This window comes from Hyaena hyaena, unplaced genomic scaffold (genome assembly GCF_003009895.1).
Source record: "Hyaena hyaena isolate Hyena2069 unplaced genomic scaffold, ASM300989v1 scaffold_187, whole genome shotgun sequence".
In the NCBI taxonomy this organism is placed as follows: domain Eukaryota; kingdom Metazoa; phylum Chordata; class Mammalia; order Carnivora; family Hyaenidae; genus Hyaena; species Hyaena hyaena.
In genome coordinates this window covers 655,061-679,548 of record NW_024080820.1, presented here as the reverse complement: position 1 = coordinate 679,548, position 24,488 = coordinate 655,061, and the positions used below count along the sequence as shown (strand labels likewise).

Sequence of the window (24,488 nt, the reverse complement as noted above, 5' to 3'; positions counted from 1 at the left end):
TACCTTCTATATACTTTTTATCACCCTTGCTCTTCTCACTTCTATTTTAAGAGGTCATTTTGCCACGGTGCTGGGGAAGTACCAGTTAAGAGAGGAGTGAACTGCTACTCTTCACTTAAATCTGAAAGGAACAAAAAACCAAATCAACTGTGCATTCTATATTTCATCTTTTTTAAAAAAGAAAATGACTAGTCTGGATTTTGGTTAATCCTCATCAAGATTGAGCTAGAACTTGATAAAAATATTAATAGTTTTAAATTGGTTGTTTTAGTGGAATTCAAACATTTAAAATATATGTTTCTACTAAGATATTGCTTGTTTATAAATAAGATATGGCATAATTATATTTCATTATTGCATGTCATTATTTTAAATAACACATGCATTTGCACATAATATGCTTATCTTTCCCAGTCTTCTGGAACAGTTCAGCCTCACTGCTGATGGGCAGTATTAGGGTGTTGTGAGTTGTTTTTTAGTCCTCCATATCTAGGCTTATTTAATGTATACATGCCCCTCCACATTAGCTTAGAGGAATGTAGCCATTTTTCCTTTAGCAAAGGAAAATTATAACTCTTCCAAAAAAATTCTAGATGAATGTCTAGATGCGATTTTGATTTTTGAGTACAAGAATAAACATCTTTGGTTATTCTGAATATTTTTTGAAAAAGTATTATTTTGGGAATGGAATGTGTTCTCAGGACAAGGAGAATATAAATGATACAAAAGTAAGTGATGATGTGAAACTTTTTCCAGTATAGTATACTAACTATACTCACTTGCGGGATAGTAAGGGTTAGAACATCTTTTTAGAATGAAGGGATCTATAATCTACAAGTGAATTTGATAGAACTGAAGGTTAATAGTGCTTTTTTAAAAATCTTGCTAGGTAAAAATCTGCTTTAGCAGAGAATGTGAAACAATATTTGAACTTTCTTTGACTTAGCCGCATTTGGAATATATCGATTTTGTATTAGATGTTGAAACATTCATTCTTTACTTTAAAATATTTTCCCTTTTAATTCTAGATTTTAGGCAAGCTCTTGCTGCTGTGTTGCCTACCTATAATCTGGTTTCTGTCTTCTGTTCACTGTTGCCAATATATTTTACTTACTTGCAAATCATCCAAGCAAACTTTTAAAACATTGAGCTTTATAAAAATTGGAATGAATACCTCAAGAATAAAGTTCATCTGCTTAGTAGACAGCTAATGTTGCTTTCTTTTTTGTAGTTTCATTCTAACTATATTTAATACAGTACCAACTAGCCACATGTGGTTATTTAAATTTTGAGAAATTACAAAAATTTCTGTTCTTTCTCAGTTGTATATATTAGCCACATTTTAGTTGCTCACTGGTCATATGTGGCTAATGTCTACTGTCCTGGACTGGCAGGTAGTGGAACAGTTACAGCATCTCAAGAAATTATAATGGACAGAGCTGTTCTAGGTTGTCAAAAATGGCTTTTGTAAAATCTTGTTTCTTACGAGTATAAAGATGGAGTAGGCAGTACATTAACATAGAATTGAGTATACTCTACTAAGTATATTTATATTCCTGTCTCTTGTCACTTTTAAAAATGAAATTAATTTAATAATTGTTATTTATTTATTTTTTTTGTAGTCCAAAATGTAGGTTTGAATACAAGCGATCTGACACACCTAGTAGGTACTATTGCTACTGTGGAAAAGTAGAAGATCCACCTTTAGACCCATGGCTTGTGCCTCATTCATGTGGCCAAGTATGTGAGAGAGAATTTAAACCTCCTTGTGGCCATAAGTGTTTGCTCCTCTGTCATCCAGGTGAGTTATATATTACACTTCTAATTCTTTGTGGGATGTTATTTCTTATGTTGAGGCCAAAAAAAAAAAAAAATTGTGAAAGTTTAGCTCAGAACTTACGTGTCGGTAAGAAGATATTAGAAGGGAATGGTTTTGAATAGTATCACTAAAGACAGCTTTACCGGTAGATGTAGGGATTGAAAGTTTTACGTTGACTTATAATTATGTTTTCCCTTTCATTGGATTCTAGGTCCCTGCCCTCCTTGTCCAAAGATGGTGACAACTACTTGTTACTGTAAGAAAGCAAAACCGATCCCTCGGAGATGCAGTGCCAAGGAATGGTCCTGTCAGCAGCCATGTGGGCGCAGGTTGCTTTGTGGACAACATAAATGTGAGAGTCCTTGTCATGCAGGTAAAAGGTCATACCTCTAAGGTGTTTTGACTTTTCAGGTAAAAGATCAAAGCAGTGTTGGGGCCCCTGGGTGGCTCGGTTGGTTAACGTGTCTGACTTTGGCCCAGGTCATGATCTCCCAGTTCGTGGGTTCGAGCCCCACATCGGGCTCTATGCTGACAGGTAGCTCAGAGCCTGGAGCCTGCTTCGGATTCAGTGTCTCCCTCTCTCGCTGCCCTTCCCCTGCTCGTGCTCTGTCTCTCTCTTTTTCAAAAATAAATAAACGTTAAAAAAATTTTTTTTAAGTCAAAGCAGCGTTTATTGTTTTTGTAAATGTTTCTATGCTAATTTATCATCATGACTTTAGGAAACTGTCCTCCCTGTCCAAGAGTCAGTAGACAAAAGTGTGTCTGTGGGAAACGAGCTGCTGAAAGGAGCTGCGCCAGTCCCTTGTGGCACTGTGATCAAGTAAGTCCCTGAGCACTCGGGGGCTGGGGAGTGGAGACCGCAGCCAGCATAAGCAGGTGGAGGTGCTCATTAGGGTTAGCCAGCTAAAAGGAGAAGAATGGTGACTCCAGTGGATTATAGTCATGTTTTAGGAAACTGTTTTCCAATTTAGTATAATTTTAATTACTGGGAGAAGTTTTCTTTTTCAAATTAATAGTGATTTGTTGATTTTGGATTCAGTATGTACATGCTCTGCTTCTTGCTGTCTGTCCCGCCTTCCTTGTCTTTCCTTTCTCTTGAACTGACACCACTCCCTTCTTCTTGACTTAATCCAATTGAGGAAGTAGCATTGATTTTGTAGATTGTCCAAGATTGACATGGATTTAGTACCATTTGGAATTCTTTGGTAGATGGCCATGTGAAGCCATATGTACTTTTTTCCTTTTATTTTTAAAATATACTCTTTGGTATGCAGGAAATGTGTGTGTGTGTGTGTGTGTGTGTATGTTTATATATGTATGACACATATGTAAGATACAGACCTTAATAGGAAGAACATAAAGAAGTTGCTTCTGATTGAAAAAGGAGATATGTCATGCACAAAGTCTTTTTAGCTTTTAAGTCCTTCACTCTTACTTATTGCATTTTATTTTAGGTGTGTGGAAAAACACTGCCATGTGGTAATCATACCTGTGAGCAAGTCTGCCATGCTGGTGCTTGTGGAGAATGTCCTCGATCTGGGAAGAGGTCCTGTCCGTGTCAGAAGTCAAGTGAGACTTTTTTTAAAAACCTTTAATGGAATATGATTATCATGCTCACTAGAGTACTTTCCTAATTAAATTAGATTTCTCTGGGAGTTCATAATGTAATTTCAGTAATAATACAAATATGATACTAGATTTCTTTATATTTGGTGAAAGGACAATATAGTCTGGTGGGTTAAGAAGTCAGACTTTGGAGTCAGGCATATCCTGGTTCAAAGCCACATTTACGAAATAATAGTTTTTCTAAAGTTAAACAGGGACAGTCATAGTAACTTCTTTATCAGAGAAAGAGAATTAAATTACAAAATGCACATAGAGAATTTGGTATAGTTCTTGGCAATAAAGGAAACCTCATAATCATAGACTGTTACCATTATTGTGTATTAGGTTACAGATGAATTTAACTTCCGGCTGCTTAGAGATAAGCATATAAGGTTGTAGTCTGAGTCCACTTTGACTCTGCACCAGCAGGACCAGCACACGTATTTAGGAGATTATTGGCAACACTTGTCTTAATATGTTTATGTTAAAGATTAGTTTCCTGTTTTTAAGTCTGCATCTTTTCTTTTTTTTCTAATCCTGTGAGGTTGTTAAGAACAAATTTTCCTTTTATAAATCTGTGTATTGTAGAATTCTTCATAGAGATGTACATGGTCTTACTCTTTTATTTAGAGAAGGATTTCTGGGTTAGCTCATAAACACATGCTTCTTGAGGATGGTAACTTGTCATGTGTCAAATTCTTTTTAAAAAACAAACTTTCTTACTAGGGATTCTTTTTTATTAAATTTAACTGTTTCTGGGCACCTGGGTGGCTCAGTCTGCTAAACTTCCAACTTTGACCCAGGTCGTGATCTCATGGTCCATGGGTTTGAGCCCCGCGTCAAGCTCTGTGCTGACAGCTCAGAGCCTGGAGCCTGCTTCAGATTCTGTGTCTCCCTCTCTCTCTGCCTCTCCCCTGCTCACACTATGTGTCTGTCTCCCTCTCTCTTAAAAATAAATTTAAAAAATTTAACTGTTTCTAAAATTATGTACATACAAAAATTCAGTCTGAAAGGGCTGTCGTTCTTTAGGGAGTCAAAAGAATATGGCATGTTATTAGTGCTTTATAGTAACATATCTTATTAACTTTGACTTTTTGTCTGCTTTCAGAGTTTTCTTTGCCTTGTACAGAAGATGTGCCAACTTGTGGAGATAGTTGTGACAAAGTACTGGAATGTGGCATCCACAGATGTTCACAGCGTTGTCACCGAGGTCCTTGTGAAACATGTAGACAAGTTAGTCATCTCCTGCAATAATTAATTTTAAGAGCCACCTAGCATAATATGTCAAATGAGATTATTCTATAATTGTTTTCCGTTATTTACATAAATATCTATGTCATGATCCATATGAGTTTAGTGACCTAATATGTGTGGTGGAGAAGCAGGAGAGTATGCCAACAATCAAACCTAAAAATTACTTAATTGTTTGATTTTGTTTGGTAAAAGTTTGTACATTGTCATTTTTATAATCCAGCTCAGCGTTGTTTGTTTCCAGAAGATACTTAAAGCAGTGATGAAGTTGACCTAGTGATGATGGAAAGAAACAAATGCCTAGAAGTGATATGTTAAAGTTATATATGTCATTTTGGTTTTGACCATATTATTAGATAATCTAATTTTTTAAATTTTACTGAGACAAGATATGCAGATGGTATGGTGTAACTAGGTATGATTTTAATGTGCGTAATATCCAATTTTTACTATAATAATGGAAATTCTGTGAAGTCTTTATTGGAACAAAGTAAGATACAGTATTTTAAGGAAATTCAGCTTTATTTTTGGTAAAGTCCTTTGTATGAAATACTTTTAAAACTTTTCTTCATTTTTTACTAATTATAGATTGCATTGTGAAAAAAAAAGTCAACAAAAGTTAGTTTTAATAGCACTTACTTACTATTTCCAGGAAGTGGAAAAGCACTGTCGCTGTGGAAAGCATACAAAACGAATGCCATGTCATAAACCTTATCTGTGTGAAACTAAGTGTGTTAAGATGCGGGACTGTCAGAAGCATCAATGTAGGAGAAAGGTATGTGTAAGAAGCTTGAGAAACTGTTTTAAAAAGTGTCTTGAATTTGTCCTTTTTGGGACTGTGATAAGTGCCATAATGATTTGTTCTTCAGATGTTCAAGCATATTCTTTGCTTTCCATATGAAATACTAATAAATGTTCTAGATTAATTTTTTTATGCGGGAAAAAGAGAGAGAGAGAGCACGCAGCAGGGAGAGAGGTGGAGGGATGGGGAAGAGAATCTTAAGCAGGTTTCACACCCAGTACAGAGTCTGATGTCGGGGTCAATCCCACAACCCTGGGATTATGACCTGAGCCAAAATCAAGAGTTGGATGCTCAACCAAGTGAGCCACCCAGGCGTCTCTGTTCTAGATTAGTCTTAATTATTTTTATCAGTGGGAAATCTTACCAAGTTATTTAACTGACAGCGGTCTCTTTTCTTGGTCCTGGGCATAAACCTTTTAACTTGGTTCTTGGGCTGTTTCTGTTCCCTAAAACATCATAGCCCTGTTAGAGCAATAGTTCATTTGGTGATAGAGGCTTAACTTCTAGTGTTCAAATCTTATTTATAAACACTTAGGTGTATAAGGTTAACTGGAGAATTTTCTTGAGTCTGTAGATTTGCAGTTTTTTTGAGTCCTATTTATCATTATGAATTATCCCTCTATTTCTGGTAAGATTTCCTTATACCTAAATCCATTTAGATATAGTGATACCAACTTTGTTTTGTTTAATGTTAACATGGATATCTTTTCCCATTCTTTTACTTTTAACTTATTCATATCTTATATTTAAAGTAGATTTCTTGGGGTGCCTGGGTGGCTCAGTCATTTAAGGGACCAACTCTTGATTTCAGCTCAGGTCGGGATCTCAGAGTCATGAGATCAAGCCCTGAATAGGGCTCTGCACTGGGTGTGGAGTCTGCTTAAGATTCTCTCTCTCCCCCTCTCCCTTTACCCCTCCCCTGCTTGCATGCACATGTACACTCACACTCTCTCTCAAAATAAAGTGAATTTATTATAGATTATATATAAATTTTATTTTATAATATCTTCCACTTGAAACATTGACAGTCTTTGTCATTTAATTTGGGTGTAGATCATTTACATTTAATATGATCTTTGGGGCACATGGATAGGTCAGTTGGTTATGCGTTTGACTCTTGATTTCAGCTCCTGTCATGATCTCACGGTTCGTGAGATTGAGCCCTTGTGGGGCCCTGAACTGACAGTGTGGAGCTTGCTTGGTATTCTCTCCCTTTCTTTCTGTTTCTCCCTCACTCATGCTCGCATTCTCTCTCTTCCTCTCTCTCAAAAACAAACTTTAAAAAAAATTTTCTTTTATGTTTGTTTATTTTTGCTGACAGCAGCCCACCTGATGTGGGTCTTGAACTCACAAATTGCAAGATCATGACCTGAGCTGAAGTCGGATGCTCATCCAACAGAGCCATCCAGGCGCCCCTTTCCCCCCATAAACTTTTAATGTGATCTTTAATATGGTAGTATTTAAATCTGTCATTTGCTATTTATTTTCTATTTGTAAATAGACTTCTTTTAACGTTCTTTATAATGTCGGTCATGATGATGTCTTTCAACTTTTATAAACTACCTTTAGCCTTTGTGAAACATATTTCTAAGGTAAAATTCTAGTTTGACAACTTTTCTCCCATACCGTAAAGATGTGGCTCCGTTATCATTTAGCTTGCATCCTTTTCCTTTGGCTATTTTTAGAGGTTTTTCCCTGTTCTGTTGTTTTTCAGCAGTTTATTTGTGGTGTTCTTTCATATGGCTTTCTTTGTGTTTCTTTAGCTTAGTTTTTCTTGAGCTTCTTTGGATCTGTTTATAGCTTTTTTCAAATTTGTGAAATTTTCAATCTTTATTTCTTCAAATATTTTTCCCATGTGCACTGCCATCTGAGATTTCAAAGGTGTGTATGTTATGCAGCTTGAAGTCCCACAGCTCACTGATGCTTCATTTATTATTTAGTCCTTATAATTTATGTGTCCTATTTTAGTTTATGTAACTTTGTCTTCAAGTTCACTAATTTTCTTCTACGTGATCTAATTTGATGTTTATACCTGCCTGTGTTTTTTCATCTCAGATACAGTATTTTTTTTTTTTTATCTCTGAGAGTTGGAGTTGGGTCTTTTTTTGTATCTCCCATCTCTTTCCTTACCAGGCTCCTGCTTCCTCTATCATCTTAAGTATGTGGGGGCTATACTTACAGTGCCTATTTTAATGTCTTTGTGTTTTAATTCTGTCATCTATCATGTTTGGGCCTATCTCTACTGATTGACTTTTCTTCTTTTGAACTAAATTTTCCCGATTGGTAATTTTTGATTAGTTTTCAAATATTGTGAACTTTATATTTTGGATGTTGGGATTTTATTTTGTCTTATATTTCTTTAAATACTTTTAAGCTTTATTCTAGGTTGAGGCCAAGTTATTTAGAAATCATTTGGTTCTTTTGAGGCTTAATTTTATTAGGTGTGTTGAGGCTACCCTTTTATTTAGGGTTAATTTGGTGTCACTACTGAGGCTATAATTCTTCTAAGTACTCTACTTGATGCCTGTGTATTAGGAAGTTTTTCTATTCTGGCCACAGGGAGCATAAACTATTCCTAGTCTTGCATAATCTCTGGAAACAGTTATGCCTTCTTCCAGTGGTTCTTTCTTAGATTTTGGATAGTTTTCCCTTTACACATGTAAAAACCGGTATTCAGCCAAAGACTTAAGGGGTCCTTTCTTGAGTTCTCCAGAGCTTTCTCTGTACTGCTACCACTTCTTTACAAATTCAAGCCACACTGACCTCTCTGAACTATGAATTTTTGTCTCCTCAGCTTGGTGAGACCACCAGACTCTGCTTGTGATCTTCCTTGTGCTGTAGCCTCCAGGTCTGAGCGAGTGCTATCATAGGCCTCACCTTGTTTGTTTCTCTTCTTTCAGAGATTGCTGTCTTGTGCTGCCTAATTGTCTAATGTCTACAAACTGTTGTTTCATATATTGTGTATGATGTTCTAGTTGTTAAAGATAGGAGAGTAAATCTGATCGTTATTACTCCATGGTCAAAATCAGAAATGTGAAAAGTTTTATTAAGGCATGTACCATATAACTTTCTCTTCTCCCACTGTTAACTGACAGAATGATAGGCATATAGTTTTACTTGATAAATATTTGTGTAATTGAATGAACTATTTTGACTTTTAATTGTTTTTCAATACTGTGTATTCTGTTTTGAGTTATTTTTATATACTGAAACTTGTCTTAAGTAGGTTACAACCCTAAGTTTCTTTAAGACAGTTGTAGTCTGTATTCCCCCCAACCCCCAAAGTTTGGATATATGAGAGGCCAAGGAAGGAGTTAGGATGGCAAGATGGGCTTTAAGTAGTTAGTTGCTTTGTGTTCATGAATGAAAATTGGGAGAAGTTTGCACAAGTGGATTGGAAAACAGAGGGGTGACAAAATAAAGTTAGAAACAATTAGCCTTTCTTTTTTTCTCTCCTTTAGTTGGTCTTTGGTTTCATAGTTTGAAAATAACTACTGGGGTGCCTGGGTGGCTCAGTTGGTTAAGCGTTCAACTCTTGGTTTTGACCCTGGTCATGGTCTTGTGGTTCATCAGTTTGAGCCCTGCATCAGGCTCTGTGCTGCCGGTGAGCAGCCTGCTGGGGATTCCCTCTCTCCCTCTCTCTCTGCCCCTCACCCATTCCCTCTTTCTCTCTCTTTCTTTCTCTCTCTCATAATAAATAAATAAACTTTAAGAAAATAACTGCCAAACTAACTTATACATTGAACTATACATTGATTTATTTTCATTAAATTTAAAAAATAGACTATTTGCCTAAATTGACTATAGGAGTTGAGCACATCCATTCCTTTGGTTACTGTTGGCAATCTCTGCATACATAAGTAGAAGTGAAATTATCTAATGGGACTGTTGTAAGTCACAGAGTAATTAACTGAAAGCAAGAAACTTTAGCTTGATTTCATTAAATTAGGTCATTGTCTGTTTACATTTATAAGTTCTTAATACAGTCTGTCTACTTAGAATAACGTTGATACTCTTGAATACTTTTATTCTTATGGTGGAAAGAAGTATATTTTGCCTTCCATAAGTTCTGAGAGTAACTAGTAATGACACTCATATTATGTGTGGTTTTCAAATGACCTGTTCTTTATATATTGCTTTCCCTTCAGTGTTGCCCTGGGAACTGTCCACCTTGTGATCAAAACTGTGGACGGACTTTAGGATGTAGGAACCATAAATGTCCGTCTGTCTGCCATAGAGGTAACATTTAACAACAGCTATAATTTTTTGTTTGTATTTATACAGTGCTTTATAGTTGATAGAGTTTTTACATTCGTTATCTTACTCTTAACAATGTTGAGAACATAGGGCAGTCACCAGTATCCCTCTTGTATGGACAGGAGATTGAAGCTAAGGATACTTCAGCGTCTTACTCAGGGAAATACCTAGTAAAGAAGCATAGCTAAGATTTGAACCCAGGCTTTCTAAATATAAAAGTTTTGTTCTTTCTATAAACACCACGTTGTTTCCTTACTTCTTCCCAACCTCTCCCCCACAGTTTTTAAATTATTATGTTCTTAGGTTGTTTAGTGTTATTTTGAATTTTAGACATTTATATGGAGTAGACCTCTAGTAAGGGATTGGATATATCCTAAACTGGTGATTCTCAGCCTTTTTGGTCTCAAGATCTTTTTACACTCTTTTTGTACCCAAAGACCTTTTGTTAATGTTAGTTTTATCTGTTGATATTTATTGTATTTGAAGTTAAAATACAATGTAATAATATGTATTATTTTATTTAAAAATAGCAATAATAACCCCATCACATCTTAATACAGTGACATATTTTTTTGTGAAAAATAACTATTTTCTGAAAAAAATGTAGTGAGAAGAATGATATTGTTTTACATTTCTGCAAATGTCTTTACTGTGTAGCTTAATAGAGGATAGGCTACATTCACATGTGTGCTTCTGCATTCAGTCTGTCGTCATACTGCTTGACCCATAGCATCTGGAAAACTACTCTAATGATGTGGGACCTTGCAGACCTCCTGAACAGGTCCTAGGGTTGCTGAAGTTATTATACAGTGAAAACTGAGTTAGGGGTGCCTGAGTGGCTCAGTCAGTTAAGCATCTGACTTAGTTTCAGCTCAGGTCAGGCTCTTATGGTTTTGTGAGTTCGAGCCCCAAGTTGGGCTCTGTGCTGACAGTGAGGAGCTTGCTTGGGATTCTCTCTCCCTCTCTCTGCCCCTTCCCCACTCTTGCTGTCTTGTCTCTCTCAAATAAATAAACTTAAAAAGAAAACTGGGTTAACTTTACCCACTTGGAGTAGGATGATATAAAAAGGAATGCTGATTGTATAGGGTAGTAGGAAGGGCATGGACCTTAGTGTAAGAGGTCTTGGTTTAAGTCTGGACTTTGCCACTTAGTAGCTTTATGACCTGGGACAAACTATACTTTTTTGTTACCTTCCTTTGGGATTAGGTGGATGTTTAATACCTTGCTTAATCTCCTAGTCCTTTCGAAAATCTCAAAAAATATATTGTGCTGCTGTTATTTTGTACTGTAAAGAAATAGGCAAAGAGAATGTTGGCCCAAGGTCGTAAAACTAGTTGCAGGCAGGGTCAGATGTGAACTCAAACTGTAATGACCTTTCCATTATATCACATTGCCTCCCTGTTAGGAAAAGTGGCAGATTCTGTTAATCCTGTAGACATTTCCCTATGAGTGTTCTCTTATAGGATCACTCATTGTATTAGTATCTTCAAACTGTGAAGGTTAGGACTAGTTTTTCAGTTTTCACCATTATTGAAAGAATTTTCTTTTTTTATAGTCATTTTAGATCATTGATTCATTAGGAGATTTCGTGAACTTTAAAAAAATTTTTTTTAATGTTTATTATTTTGAGAGAGAAAGACAGAGCATGAGTAGGGCAGGGCAGAGAGAGAGGGAGACACAGAATACGAAGCAGGCTCCAGGCTCTGAGCTGTCAGCACAGAGCCTGATGTGGGGCTTGAACTCATGGACTGCAAGACCATGACCTGAGCTGAAGTCAGATGCTTAACTGACTAAGCCACCCAGGTGCCCCAGATTTCATTAACTTTCTAATGTTACTCATTAATTCTATTAAAAAAGTATTTTTGAGTGTTGAGTACTGGGCACTGGAAATATTTAAGTGAATAATATTGACAAAGTGCCTGCTCTTATGGAACTTATTTTTTTACTTCCCCTCAGTTAGAATATAAATAATCAAATAAGTAGAAAATATCAGGTAGTGACAAGTATAGAAAGAAAATCTAGTGTGATCATGGAGGACTGTAGAAAGACGATATTTGAGAGGAATCCTAAATGAAGTACGGTGTTAACAAGCCCTGTGAAAAAGGGGGTGGGATAGTGTTTAGGGCAAGGAAACAGTAATTGCAAAGGCCTTAAGACAGGAGCATTTGAAGGAATTGTAAAGAGGATGGTAGTAAGTGCTCAAGGGGGCAGAGGGTAGGAGATGAGTCCAAAGAGATGGTGGGTTGAAGGGTTGCTGGAGAAAGAATATGTGTAGTACCTTGTTGACTATTACTAAAGCACTGGCCTTTACTATAATTAGAAAACCTGTCTAGTTGTATTACCATGAAAGAAATTGGATCAGTAGTTTAGATTTATCTCACCAAGAAAACAGTAGGCTTAGTTGAGTTTTACACATTAACAAGCATTTAAGATATATATATATATCTTCATAAACTGAGAGTATATGTAAAAAAAGAACGTGTCCCAATTCATTATATCCATCTGACAAAGAAAGTAAGAGAAAATTATCAGCCAATCTAACTCATAAACATATTTATAAAATATTAAAATTTTAGCTATTCAAATCCAGCTATCCAGTACTATAGCTATTAGCTGTCTAAAACCTTAATCTTTCATAACCAAGTTGGGTTTATTCCAATAATGTATGGTTGGTTTAACGTTAGTAAATCTAATAATGTGATTCACCACATGAATAGATTAAAGGAAAATGAAACTATCTTAGTAAATGTTTAAAAAACAGTAGATGAAATTCAGCATCCATATTTGATGGCAACTTTACTGAAAACAGAAGGGAGCATCCTTAACCTTATAGAAAAAAGGTAGAGCAAGCATCATATTTAGTGGAGGAGTGTTGAAAAACACATCCCATTCCTGTATTATTTTGAAGCAATTCCTGTAAATCCGTCAGTATTCATTTCTAAAAGGTGGTTTCTTAACCTGAAAATAGATACATCAGGAAATATCTGCTGTTCAAATATCTTGTCTCATAAATCTCTTCATTTTTTACTTTAGTTTGTAGGAATCAAAAACCTGATAAGTTTGACATATTGCAATTGATTGATGTCTCTAAAGTCTGCGAATCTATACTTTCCCTCCTCTATCTCTTTTTTTTTTTCCTTGTCACTTATTTAAGAAACTAAGTTGCTTTATTTAGTCACAGTCTACATTTTACAGATTGCATCTCTGTGGTATTATTTGATATTTTCCTCTGTATTTCCTATAAATTATTAGTGGGATGTAGAGGTTTGATCAGATCCAGGTTCAGTTTTTTTTGTTTGTTTGTTTTGGGCAGAGTATTTATTATTTTTTTTTTAAAGAAGCTTATTAACTCCAATAAAAATGGAAAGTATGTGGAAGATACTATTGTGTAACTTTCACCATCCACAGTTATAGAGAAGACGTATAGCACCATTATTCCATACCCTTTTTCCTCATTCTAGGTACCTTCATAATCAAGGTTATACTGTAACCTCTAGAAGAGGATGCTAACTGGGTATTTGCACTGTGAACATAAGAAAGTTTGACTTTCAGTTCTAAACAATTAAAAAAAATTTTTTTAACGCTTATTTATTTTTGAGAGACAGAGAGAACACGAGCAGGGGAGGGGCAGAGAGAGAGGGAGACACAGAATCTGAAGCAGGCTCCAGGCTCTGAGCTGGATGCGGGGCTTGAACCCACCAACCGTGAGATCATGACCTGCACCGAAGTTGGACCCTCAACCGATTGAGCCACTCAGGCGCCCCTGACTTACACTTCTTTAAGTTCAAGGTTATCTGTGTTTATGGTTCCAGAACATCTGGATGAGTACTCATTTTGGCAGTTGACTCACTGGTCACTGTAGTGGCATTCTGTTTGCTGCTTTTTCATTTTCAAAATCTCTCTGTAGCTGTTTTACTTTCTCATGTCGTACAGGTATCTGTAACAAATTCTGTTGATCACTAGGAAGGTGATTCACAGAAATTATCCCTTATTTTTCTAAAATTTAATTTTTATAAAAGGAAAAGTGATGCTGTAGTTTAGGGTGGCAAAAAGGTGTTATGTTTGATAAGTTCCTCTTTGAATTGCTGAGGTGAATGAAAGTTACCATTGTTAAGTAGAAAGTGATATGCTGAATGAGAAAAGTTAAGGGTCATTGTTAACTTTTAGAAAATTTGACATCTAGTCATTCTTTTGGAAAGATTAAAGTTGATCATGTGGATCAGATAACTTGTGTTACTATCAGGGAAATACTTCATGGATTATACTTATCAAAACAATGAAATACAAATTTTATAATTTGTAAATACATATATATACATATATATTTTTTCCCCTACAGTGCTTTTTACTCTCATTTCCTTATTCTGTGTTCATTATTTCAGTTAGAATTCTTAACTTCTATTCCTTGTAAGAACTGTTTTAAGAGGCTTTATTCAAGCTACTTTTCATCACTTATCTATTTCTTACCAGGTTAACTGCTAGTCAGTATTTTGCTTGGTCTTGACAAAGGTCTCTTAACGATCCTCACTTCTTAGTTGAAGACTCTCATTCCCTTCTTGTTATTTCAGTTCTAGTGAGGAACCTTACTTACTGAGAATACTCCAGTGGGAAGAAGATGATGTCAGAGCCTTGGGGAGAATGTTATAGCCTGTTTAAAAAAGTTTCTTTCATTTTGTTTTTATGTATCCTTACCAGCCTACAACTAAAGAAGGTAGAAAGCTGAAACCCCAATAACCATTCCTTTTGAAAAGCTTAGAAGAATATTTGGGATTATAAGGGTTATAAGAATATAACCTAAAATAAAGGTTGAGAATAAGTCTTCACAAAGCAGGAGTAATCGAAAATTGACTGTTGTTAATAGCCTGAAGAGAGATGTTACTTTTACTGGGGAATTTATCTAAAAATAATATACTTGAATAAATTTATCTAAGTAAATTTATCTAAATTTATCTCTTATTGGGGAATTTATTGAAAAATAATATACTTGAATAAGAAGTATGTATGAAAATAAGTCAAAAAGGGTATTGGCAACTTTAGATTTTCCAAGACTTAAATACATTTTGCTTGTGTAGTGAAGATTAAATTAGCCATGTATTAAATTTGTTATTTACAGTAGAACTTCTAACAGTTTTTAAGGAAACTTCTAAAACTTTTTAATGGAATTACCAGTATAGATATAGAAAAGTATATGAATCATAAGTGTATAGCTTGATGAACATTTACAAACTGAACATAACCAGGTAATCAGAACTCAGATGATTAAACAAAACATTACCAATATTTCCAAAACCCTCTTTGTATCCTTTGTAACCATCATCCCAATTGCAAACTATATAGATTAGTTTTTTGTGTTTGTTTTGTGTAAGTGGAATCATACACTACATACTCTTTGTGTTTGACTCTTTTGCTCAATGTTATGTGTGTGAGGTTCATTCACGTAGTTTCTTTATTCTCATTGTAGAGTACCCAATTGTGTGAATGCTGAACTCATTGATTCTACTGTTGAGGGACATTTGAGTAGTCAAGGTCATTTCTTTTTAAGTTTCAGACTTTTTTTTTCAGGCAGTTGTTATCCCTGCCCAGAAACTGTAGATGTGAAGTGCAATTGTGGTAGTACAAAGGTGACAGTGCCCTGTGGGCGGGAACGTACCACAAGACCACCCAAGTGCAAAGAGCAATGCAGGTTAGTATGAAGTTGTGCACAAACTTACATCTGGTGTCTTAACAAATTTAAATTCATATTGACTTTTGATATTGTTAGTATCTTTAATTTTGCTTTAATGTTCTAAAATACTAATATTCACAGTATTCTTGTTCTGTATGGATTCAGAAGATACATAAATAGATAATTGCACTTTAGATATAATTGTTCAGTGATCAAAAGTAATTTAAAAAATTGTACTTTATGATTTAGTCGACCACCAACTTGCCATCATACAAGTCAAGAAAAACATCGCTGTCACTTTGGCTCTTGTCCTCCATGTCATCAGCCTTGCCAAAAAGTTTTGGAGAAATGTGGTCACTTGTGTCCTGCTCCATGTCATGATCAAGCATTAATAAAGCAAACTGGCAGGGTAAGGGAATATATTATTAAGAGGTAGTGCATTGCTGTGGGTCATATTTTCTTAATTTTACTTAGTCATTCAACAAGCAATGATTAAGTACCTCCTGGATGTTAAGCACTGTGATAGGAGTTGGGGTACAAGGTAAATAAGACGTGATCTTTTATATTAAGCTCACAGTATAGAAAAAGCGAGAAACCAGTAAATAAATGTTTGCTAATACTGTGTGATAGTCATGTTGTAATTGTGATACGCATGAGTTTGGCAGTCTTCCTTCATATATTGTGGTTCAGGGTTAAAGATATCTTCTGGTTTCCTCAAAGTTTCATTTACTTAGTGAATATTTGTTAAGTCTTTCCTGTGTATTAAGCATTCTTCTAGGTGCTGGGGAGACAACTGTGAACAAAGTAATGGAGATTACATTCTGCTGGTGGAAGTTGGATTTTACAGTTCTGTTTCTCATTCTTCTTTTGGCTAATGAGCAGTGAAAGAGGCTGCATTGCCTTTGTTATGCCATTTAAAAACTGGAGTCTGCCTCAGTTTTTAATGTCAAATGGGCGTGGAGGGGAACAATCTGATAGAATAAAATATTTCAGTAAGCGCAATTTGTTGATTACTTGAAAAAATTTCAGTCTGCTTGAGCAGAGGATATGTGGAACTATTAAAGTCTTATAATGGCCCTACAATTTAATTCCTCTGCTTTAAAATTGTTAATGTATTTTACTTGTAGCACCAGCCTACAGGCCCTTGGGAACAGCCTTCTGAGCCAGCATTTATTCAGACTGCATTACCTTGTCCTCCATGTCAAGTTCCTATTCCTACGTAAGTATTTTAGAATTTTAACTTAAAAAAAATCTTTTGACACTTTAATTGTGAATGTATCTTAAGCCACCGACTTCCTTTTTCTTTGCTGAGTTTATCATTCTTTCAGGCCTGGTCCATAAACCAGTCTTTCTTTTTCAGCCTCATTCTTTTCTAAATATATTTTAAATACTGATTGAAAACCTCCTCTATATATCTTTTTTTGAGCCTTTTCCCCAGCTGGAGTTTGATATCCTTATTAGTTTCCATAGCAACTCGGGCTTATTGTTAAAATAATTCATCCAAGAGATCATCCTCTGTTAGTTTTTTCTGACTGATTCGCATGTTAGTCTTTGAGTTCCTTCAGGACGGAAGAAAGTCAGGTTTTAGGTAAGGCATAATTGAAGGAAACATTGAAAATGAAAGGAATAGTTTTTTGGAGGGACCAGAAAATGACCTGGACTGAATTGTAAGGAGTCAAACCTACAGTAATAAGGGAATCCTGGAATGGTTCAGAGTTTCAGTAAAGGTTACGGAATATAGGAGAAAAGGAAGCACAGAATTTTGGGAAGCAACATAAAATTACCATTAAGGTTCCAAATTGAATATTGGGGGGGTGCCTGGGTGGCTCAGTAGGTTAAGTGTCTGACTTTGGCTCAGGTCATACTCTCACGATTCATGGGTTGGAGCCCCGTGTTGGGCTCTGTGTTGACAGCTCAGAGCCTGGAGCCTGTCTTTGGATTCTGTGTCTCCCTCTCTCTCTGACCCTCCCTGCTCACACCGTCTCTCTCTCTCTCAAAAGTAAATAAAACATTAAAAAAATTAAAAACAAAAACAAAAAAACAAAAAAAAACAACCCCAAATTGAATATTGGTATGTCTCATGTATCAGCCTTTTACAAAGGGGGTTCTTGTTTACTTTTAAAAGCTCTCACTCCCATTTTGTCCCTCCACTTCTTTCTTTTCTGTTTAAGTAGCATGTATATTTTTATATATTGGTTATGGAGTCAGATTCCGAGGCAAAGTATTGTTGGGAACTATATCTACAGAGTGATTTTAGTCTGTACATTAGTGAAGGATTCATAAGCACTAAAATTGTATAATTGTGGTCAGTTATCTTTGATTTATTTACTTTGTCTTATAGGAGGATTATGTAATATGCCTATTTTATTTAATTAATTTGCTTGAAATTACTTAGAGGTTGGATTAAATATTTTATGATAGTAGAAAAAACTGCCTGGAATTACTAAGTCATGTTTACTAGAGGTTTAAAAAACAAAATTTAAAAGTTTTTCCTTTGCACTTGACTGGAATGTGCTGCTGGAAGTTTTTTTGGATATGTATATTAAAATTGTGTTTTAGTGTAAGAACTTTTGAGCCCAGTGTTGTGCTTCCTGCTGACTACAACTATGAACAAGTCATATACCTTCTCTATTTGTAAAATAAGGAAATTCAAGATATCTACAAAGATGTCAGTGTGGAAAAGAAAATTTTTGGAGGTCCTGTGTCTAATAGCAATTTTTTCCTTAAAGTCTATTTTTTCTAATGTTAGTATAGCTACTTCTACCCCCTTTTGGTTACAGTTTACATGGAGGGATGGACAGCTTCTTAGAAACACAAAAACAACTGAAGCTGACTCAAGTAAAAAATCTGAATAAACCTATACCTAGTAAAGAGATTAAATTAGTAACCAAAAGCTTACCACAAGGAGAAGCTGAGGATGAGTGACTTTACTGGTAAATTTAAAGAATTAACACCAGTGTTTCACTGTGGGGAGACATTTTCTGACTTACTCAATTTGCTTGAAGTCTTAGAGGTTGGATTAAATATTTTATGATAGTAGAAAAAACTGCCTGGAATTACTAAGTCATGTATTTCCCTGATATAAAAGCAGTGAAAGACCTCATAAGAAAAAGAAACTATAGACCAATATCTCTTTTGTATATAGATACAAGAATTCTCAACAAAATACTAACAAACTGAATCCAGCAACACGTACAAAGGATTATACATCATGACAAAGTGGACATATCCCAGAAATATGAGGTTGATTCAACATGAAAATCAGACTATCAAAATAATATTTTATCACTAGAGTAAAGGACAATTGATGGATGCAGAAAAACACTTGACAAAATCCTACACACTTTCTTATAAAAATACTCAACAAATTTGGAATAAACAGCCTCCCCCAACCTGATAAAGGGCATGCATGAGAAGCCCTTAATCATACTTAATGGTGAAAGACTGAAAGTCTCCGATTAAGAACAGGAACAAGACTAAGATGTCCGCTCTTGCTCTGGCTAGCATGCTGCTGTGTTTATGCTCCTTCTATTTATATTGTATTAGAGGTGCTAGCCAGAGCAATTAGACTAGACAAAGAAATAAAAAATGTATTCACACTATTTGTATTTTTAGATGTTATGATCTTGTATATGAAAATTCCTAAGGAATCCTTATCCAAGTTATTAGAGATATTAAATGAGCTTAGTAAAGCTAAAAGCAATGTTAATATACAAAAGTCAATTCTATACACTAGCAATGAACCATCTGGAAACGAAATTAAGATAACATTTCTACTTCCAGTCGCATTAAGAAAGCAACTTATTGAGGCACTTGGGTGGTTCAGTCGGTTGAGTGTCCGACTCTTGATTTCAATTCAGGTCATGATCCCAGGGTCTTCAGATTGAGCCTCACATTGGACTTCACGCTGAGCATAGAGCCTGCTTAAAATTCTCTCCCTCTGTCTCACTCTCTCTATCTAAAAAAATTAAAAAATTAAAAGACCAACTTGTTTATTCAACAAATTTAATAAAAAGAAATCTAAGGTTTTATGAACTGAAAACTGTAAAACATTGTTGAAAGAAGTTAAAGAAGACCAAAGACTCTGATACTGGCATACAGACATATAGATCGAGGGAATGGAATTGAGAGTTTAGAAATAAATTCATATACTTATGGCCAGTTTTTGACAAAGGTACTAGGATAATTATTTAGTAAGTGGCAAGGTAGCCCAGTTTTATGGATGGGAAGACAATATTGTTACAGGCATTATTACCCAAAGTGATCTACAGATTTAACATACTCCATGTCAAAATCACAGCTGGCTTTTTTCCAAAATTCAAATGGAAACGTAAGAACTCATAATAGCCAAAAGTCTTGAAAGTGAAGAACAAAGTTAGAGAACTCACACTTCCTTATCTTACACTTACAAAACTATAACAGTTAAGAATCTGATATTGTAAGGAGGGACATATTGATCAATGGAATAGAATTGAGAATCCAGAAAAAAACCCATATGTTTATGGTCAGTTGATTTTTCACAAGTGTCAAAACAATTTAGTGGGTGCTGAGAGAACTAGTTATTCACATGGATAAAAAGTGAAATTGAACCTCTACTTCACAACATATATAGATATTAACTCAAAATGGAGCAAAGATCTAAAAATAAGGTTTTAAACTCTTAGAAGAAAACAGGTATTACTCCTTGTGTCCTTGGGTTCAGCAGTGGCTTGTTACGTATTGGTGACACATAAAGCATAAGCAACAAAAGAAAAAGTAAAATCAGAGGACATTATTAATAAATTGTGCTTCAAGGACAATAAAAAAATTGAAAACACCACCCAAAGAATGGGGGAAAGTGTTTGTAGATTATATATCCCATAAGAGTATTATCCAGAATATATAAAGAATTCTTTTTTTTTTAAGTTTATTTATTTATTTTGAGCAAGTGAGCATAAGCAGGGGAGGGGCAGAAAGAGAAAGAATCCCAAGCATGTGCTGTGCAGAGCCCGATGCAGGACTAGAACTCACGAATCATGAGATCATGACCTGAGCTGAAACCAAGAGTCAGATGCTTAACGGACTGAGCCACCCAGGCATCCCAGAATATATAAAGAATTCTTAAACTGAGAAGCAAAATGACAATCCGATTTAAAAATGGGTAAAATCTTTGAATAGACATTTCTCTAGAGAAGATCTACAAATGGCCAGTAAATATGTGAAAAGATGCTCAAGTACTTATTAGGGAAATTCAAGTCAAAACCACATTAAGATGTCAATTTATACTCACTAGGATGGCTAAAATAAAGAAGACCTAAGTGTTGGTGGAAAATATGGAATAGTTGGAACTATCTTACATTGTTGATGGGAATGTTAACATGGTGAAATTACTCTGCAAAGCACCTTGGTAGTTTCTCAGGAAGCTAAACTTGGAGTTACCAACTTTAGGTATATACTTAAGAGAATTGAAAGTATGTGTTCATAAAAAACTTGTATATGAATGTTACAATAATAGCATTATTATTAATAACCAAAAAGTGGAAACAACTCAAATGTCTATCAACTGATGAATGGGTAAAATGTGGTATATCTACGCAATGGAATATCATTCAGCAATAAAAATACATGATACTGATAGGTGCTGTAACATGGATGAAACTTGAAAACAGTATGCTAAGTGAAAGAGGGCAGACATAAATGCCACATAATGTTTGATTCTATTTTTTAAAAAAATTTTTTAACATTTATTTATTTTTGAGAGACAGAGACAGATCATGAGCATGGGAGGGGCAGAGAGAGAGAGGGAGACACAGAATCTGAAACAGGCTCCAGGCTCTGAGCTAGCCGTCAGCACACAGCCCCATGCGGGGCTCGAACCCACGAACCATGAGATCATGACCTGAGCTGAAGTTGGACACTTAACCAACTGAGCCACCCAGGTGCCCCTGATTCCATTTTTTGAAATGTCCAAACTAGGCAAATCCATAGAGACAGAAAGTAGATTAGTGGTTGCCAGGGGCTATGGAGTAATTCCTAAGAGTTACAGGGTTTCTTTGTTGGTAATGAAAATATGCTCGATACTGGTGATGGTTACACAACCTTGTGAATATACTAAAAACCACTGAATTGTATTAAAAAAATCTTTTTAATGGTTACTTTTGAGAGAGACAGAGCCTGAGCAGGGGAGGTGCAGAGAGAGAGGGAAACTCGGAATCTGAAGCAGGTTCCAGGCTCTAAGCTGTTAGCAGAGAGCCCGTTGGCGGGGCTCAATCCCACGAGTTGTGAGATCATGATGACCTGAGCCAAAGTCGGAGGCTTAACCCACTGAACCACCCAGGTGCCCCTTAATTGTACTTTTTGAAAAGTATAAGTCTTATCGTATGTAAGTTTTATCTCAGTTTTAAAAAGGAGACAAATATATAAAGATACTTCTAATTCTGATATAATGATTTTTCAGTGGTAGGTGTAATAAAATTATTATAAAGTGTATGTTAAAAATATTTGTCATGTGAACTATCGAGGTAGCATAATTTTTTTCTTAGAGTAGAATGTTCATGTCGTCTTGTCCCTTGCCTACCATTTTTAAACATAACCTGACTTTTAATACTTTGGCCATGTGGTAAAAGAATTCTGAACATAAACTATTTGCTGTATCATTATGGTGCCTTTGGCTTCAAGTTATAAAGAACCTACATAAACAGTGACATAATAACAGTGCTCATGCCTTGTGCAGTTAGACTGGAGGGAGAGCAGCTTCCTGGTTGGTGGAGCTGATTAATGCAGTGATGCACCATCAAGGGCCTGATTCTGCCTCTGTTTCATCTTCTGTGTAATATTTTTGCCCTCAGGCTCTTTGGCTTGATAAACTTCCCATCCAGATAGGAAAGTTTCTGGAGGAAGAAACAAACTGTTTATGTCTTCTACCATCATCATCTTTTTTTAAAGAGTGAGAAGCCTTTTCCAGAAGCCCCTTAGCAAAACTCCTTTCACATTTCATTGGCCAGATGAGGATCACAAGACAGTTTCTAAATCAGTCCCTGGAAAGGGAAATGAAATGTTTATTTTTTAGTTTTTTAAATAGACTTTATCTTTTTTTTAGCTGACTTTCAAGTTTACAGAAAAATTACATAGAAAGTACGGATTTCCCATATGGTCCTGTGACACACAGTCTCTCTTGTTACTAACGTTTTGCACTAGTATGGCACATTTATTTTTACAGTTAAGGAACTGGTATTGAATAATGATGATAATACTGTAAACTCAAGTTCATAGTTTATATTAGGGTTTACTTTGTGTTGGATGGTTGTATGAGTTTTGATAAATGCATGATCTCGTGTGTCCACTAATTACAGTATCATATAGCATAGTTTCACCGCCCTCAAAATATCCTGTGCTGTACGTGTTTATCCCTCACCTTCTTCCCCCTCAAGTCCCTGGTGACCACCGATCTTTTTAATGTCTCTATCATTTTGCCCATCAGAATGTGATATAGTTGGAATCATAGCCTTTTCAGCATATCCCATGTAGCAATATGCATTTAAGTTTCCTCTGAGTCCTTTTAGGTCTTGGTAGCTCATTTCTTTTATTGTTAAATAATATTCCATTGTGTGAATGTACCACAGTGTGTTTATCCATTCACCTATTGAAGGGCATTTTGGTTGCTTCCCAGTTTTGGCATTTCTAAAGAAAGCTGCTAAACATTCATGTGTAGGTTCTGCTGGATCATATGGGAGGCCTCGCTTACCTTTGAGAGATACTGCCAAACGGTCTAACGAAGGGACCTGTACCAATTCTGCATTCTTACCAGCAGCGAGAGTTTCTGGGCCCTGTATTCTTGCCAGCACATGCCTGCCAGTGTTTTGGGTTTTAGTCACTCTAACAGGTGCGCAGTGGCATCTCGTTGTAGTTGGCAGTTTTCTAATGACATGGGATGTTCAGCATCTTTCCATAGGTTTACTTATCCCCTGTATGTTTTTATACAGCAGGTGAGGTGTCTGTCCTCTGTTCAAATCTTGACCATTTTTAAATTATGTTGTTTGCTTTATTATTATTAAGTTTTAAGAGTTTGTCTTATATTTTGGATACAAGCCCTTTACCAGGTATGTGTTTTCCAAATACTTTCTGCCAGTCTGTGGCTTATCTTTTCTTTTAAGTGTCTTTCACGGGGCAGATATTTTGGTTTAATAAAGTATAGCTTAGCCATTTTTCTTTTGGAGATCATGCTTTTGGTGTTGTATATAAAAAGTCATCCCCAAACACAAGGTCACCTAGATTTTCCCCTATGTTGATAGTTTCACGTTTCACATTTAGGTCTATGATCCATTTTAAGTTATCCGTTGTGAAAGGTATAAGGCCTGTTTGGATTTTTTTCCATGTAGATGTCTTTATTCCAATACCAACCGTTTTCGAAAAGACTATCCCTTCTCTATTCAGTTGTCTTTTTCCTTCTTCAGAGATCAACTGACTGTATTTGTGTAGGTCTATTTCTGGGCTCAGTATTCTGTTCCATTATCTATTGGTATGTTTACTGTTACCAGGACCGTACTGTCTTCATCACTGTAGCTTTATAGGATGTCTTTAAGTTGGCTAGTGTTAGTACCGTGTTGTTCTTCAGTACTGTGTTGGGTATCCTGGGTTTTTTGTTTTTCCCTATAGACCTGAAAGTCAGTTTGTTGGTGTCCAATATTAATAATTTGCTAAGATTTTGATGGGAATTATATTGAATCTAGATCAAGTTGGGAAAGAATCAACATTTTGACAATATTGTGCCTGTCTATCAATGAACATGGAGTATCTCATCATTTGTATAGATTGTCTTTGATTTCTTTCATTAGCATTTTGTAGTTTTGCTCATATAGGTCGTGGATATATTCTGTCAAATTTGTATCTGTTTCATTTTTTGTGCTAATATAAATGGTGGTATGTTTTTAATTTCAAATTCTAGTTGTTTATTTCTGGTATACAGGAGAGCAGTTGGCTTTTGTATGTTAATTTCGCAATCTTTTTATAATCACTTATTAGTTCCATATGTGTGTGGTTTTTTATTCGTAATAAAACTAGTGGAGTTTTATTGATTAGTGGAGTTAGCACCTTTGCTTTAGGTAATCTTT

At 35.5% G+C, this 24,488-nt stretch overlaps 1 protein-coding gene across 3 annotated transcripts in view; it reads left to right on the top strand.

Moving 5' to 3' along the window:
• The window catches only part of NFXL1 (nuclear transcription factor, X-box binding like 1), a 74,559-nt gene that overhangs the window by 19,853 nt on the left and 30,218 nt on the right, over window positions 1–24,488 (top strand). For all 3 annotated transcript variants that reach the window (XM_039241116.1, XM_039241117.1, XM_039241115.1), the window contains exons 6-15: window positions 1,623–1,801; window positions 2,031–2,192; window positions 2,539–2,639; window positions 3,274–3,388; window positions 4,533–4,657; window positions 5,328–5,450; window positions 9,626–9,716; window positions 15,297–15,417; window positions 15,649–15,808; window positions 16,527–16,618. In XM_039241116.1, coding sequence (XP_039097047.1) covers window positions 1,623–1,801; window positions 2,031–2,192; window positions 2,539–2,639; window positions 3,274–3,388; window positions 4,533–4,657; window positions 5,328–5,450; window positions 9,626–9,716; window positions 15,297–15,417; window positions 15,649–15,808; window positions 16,527–16,618 — 1,269 coding nt within the window. The remainder of the gene's footprint in view (window positions 1–1,622; window positions 1,802–2,030; window positions 2,193–2,538; window positions 2,640–3,273; window positions 3,389–4,532; window positions 4,658–5,327; window positions 5,451–9,625; window positions 9,717–15,296; window positions 15,418–15,648; window positions 15,809–16,526; window positions 16,619–24,488) is intronic.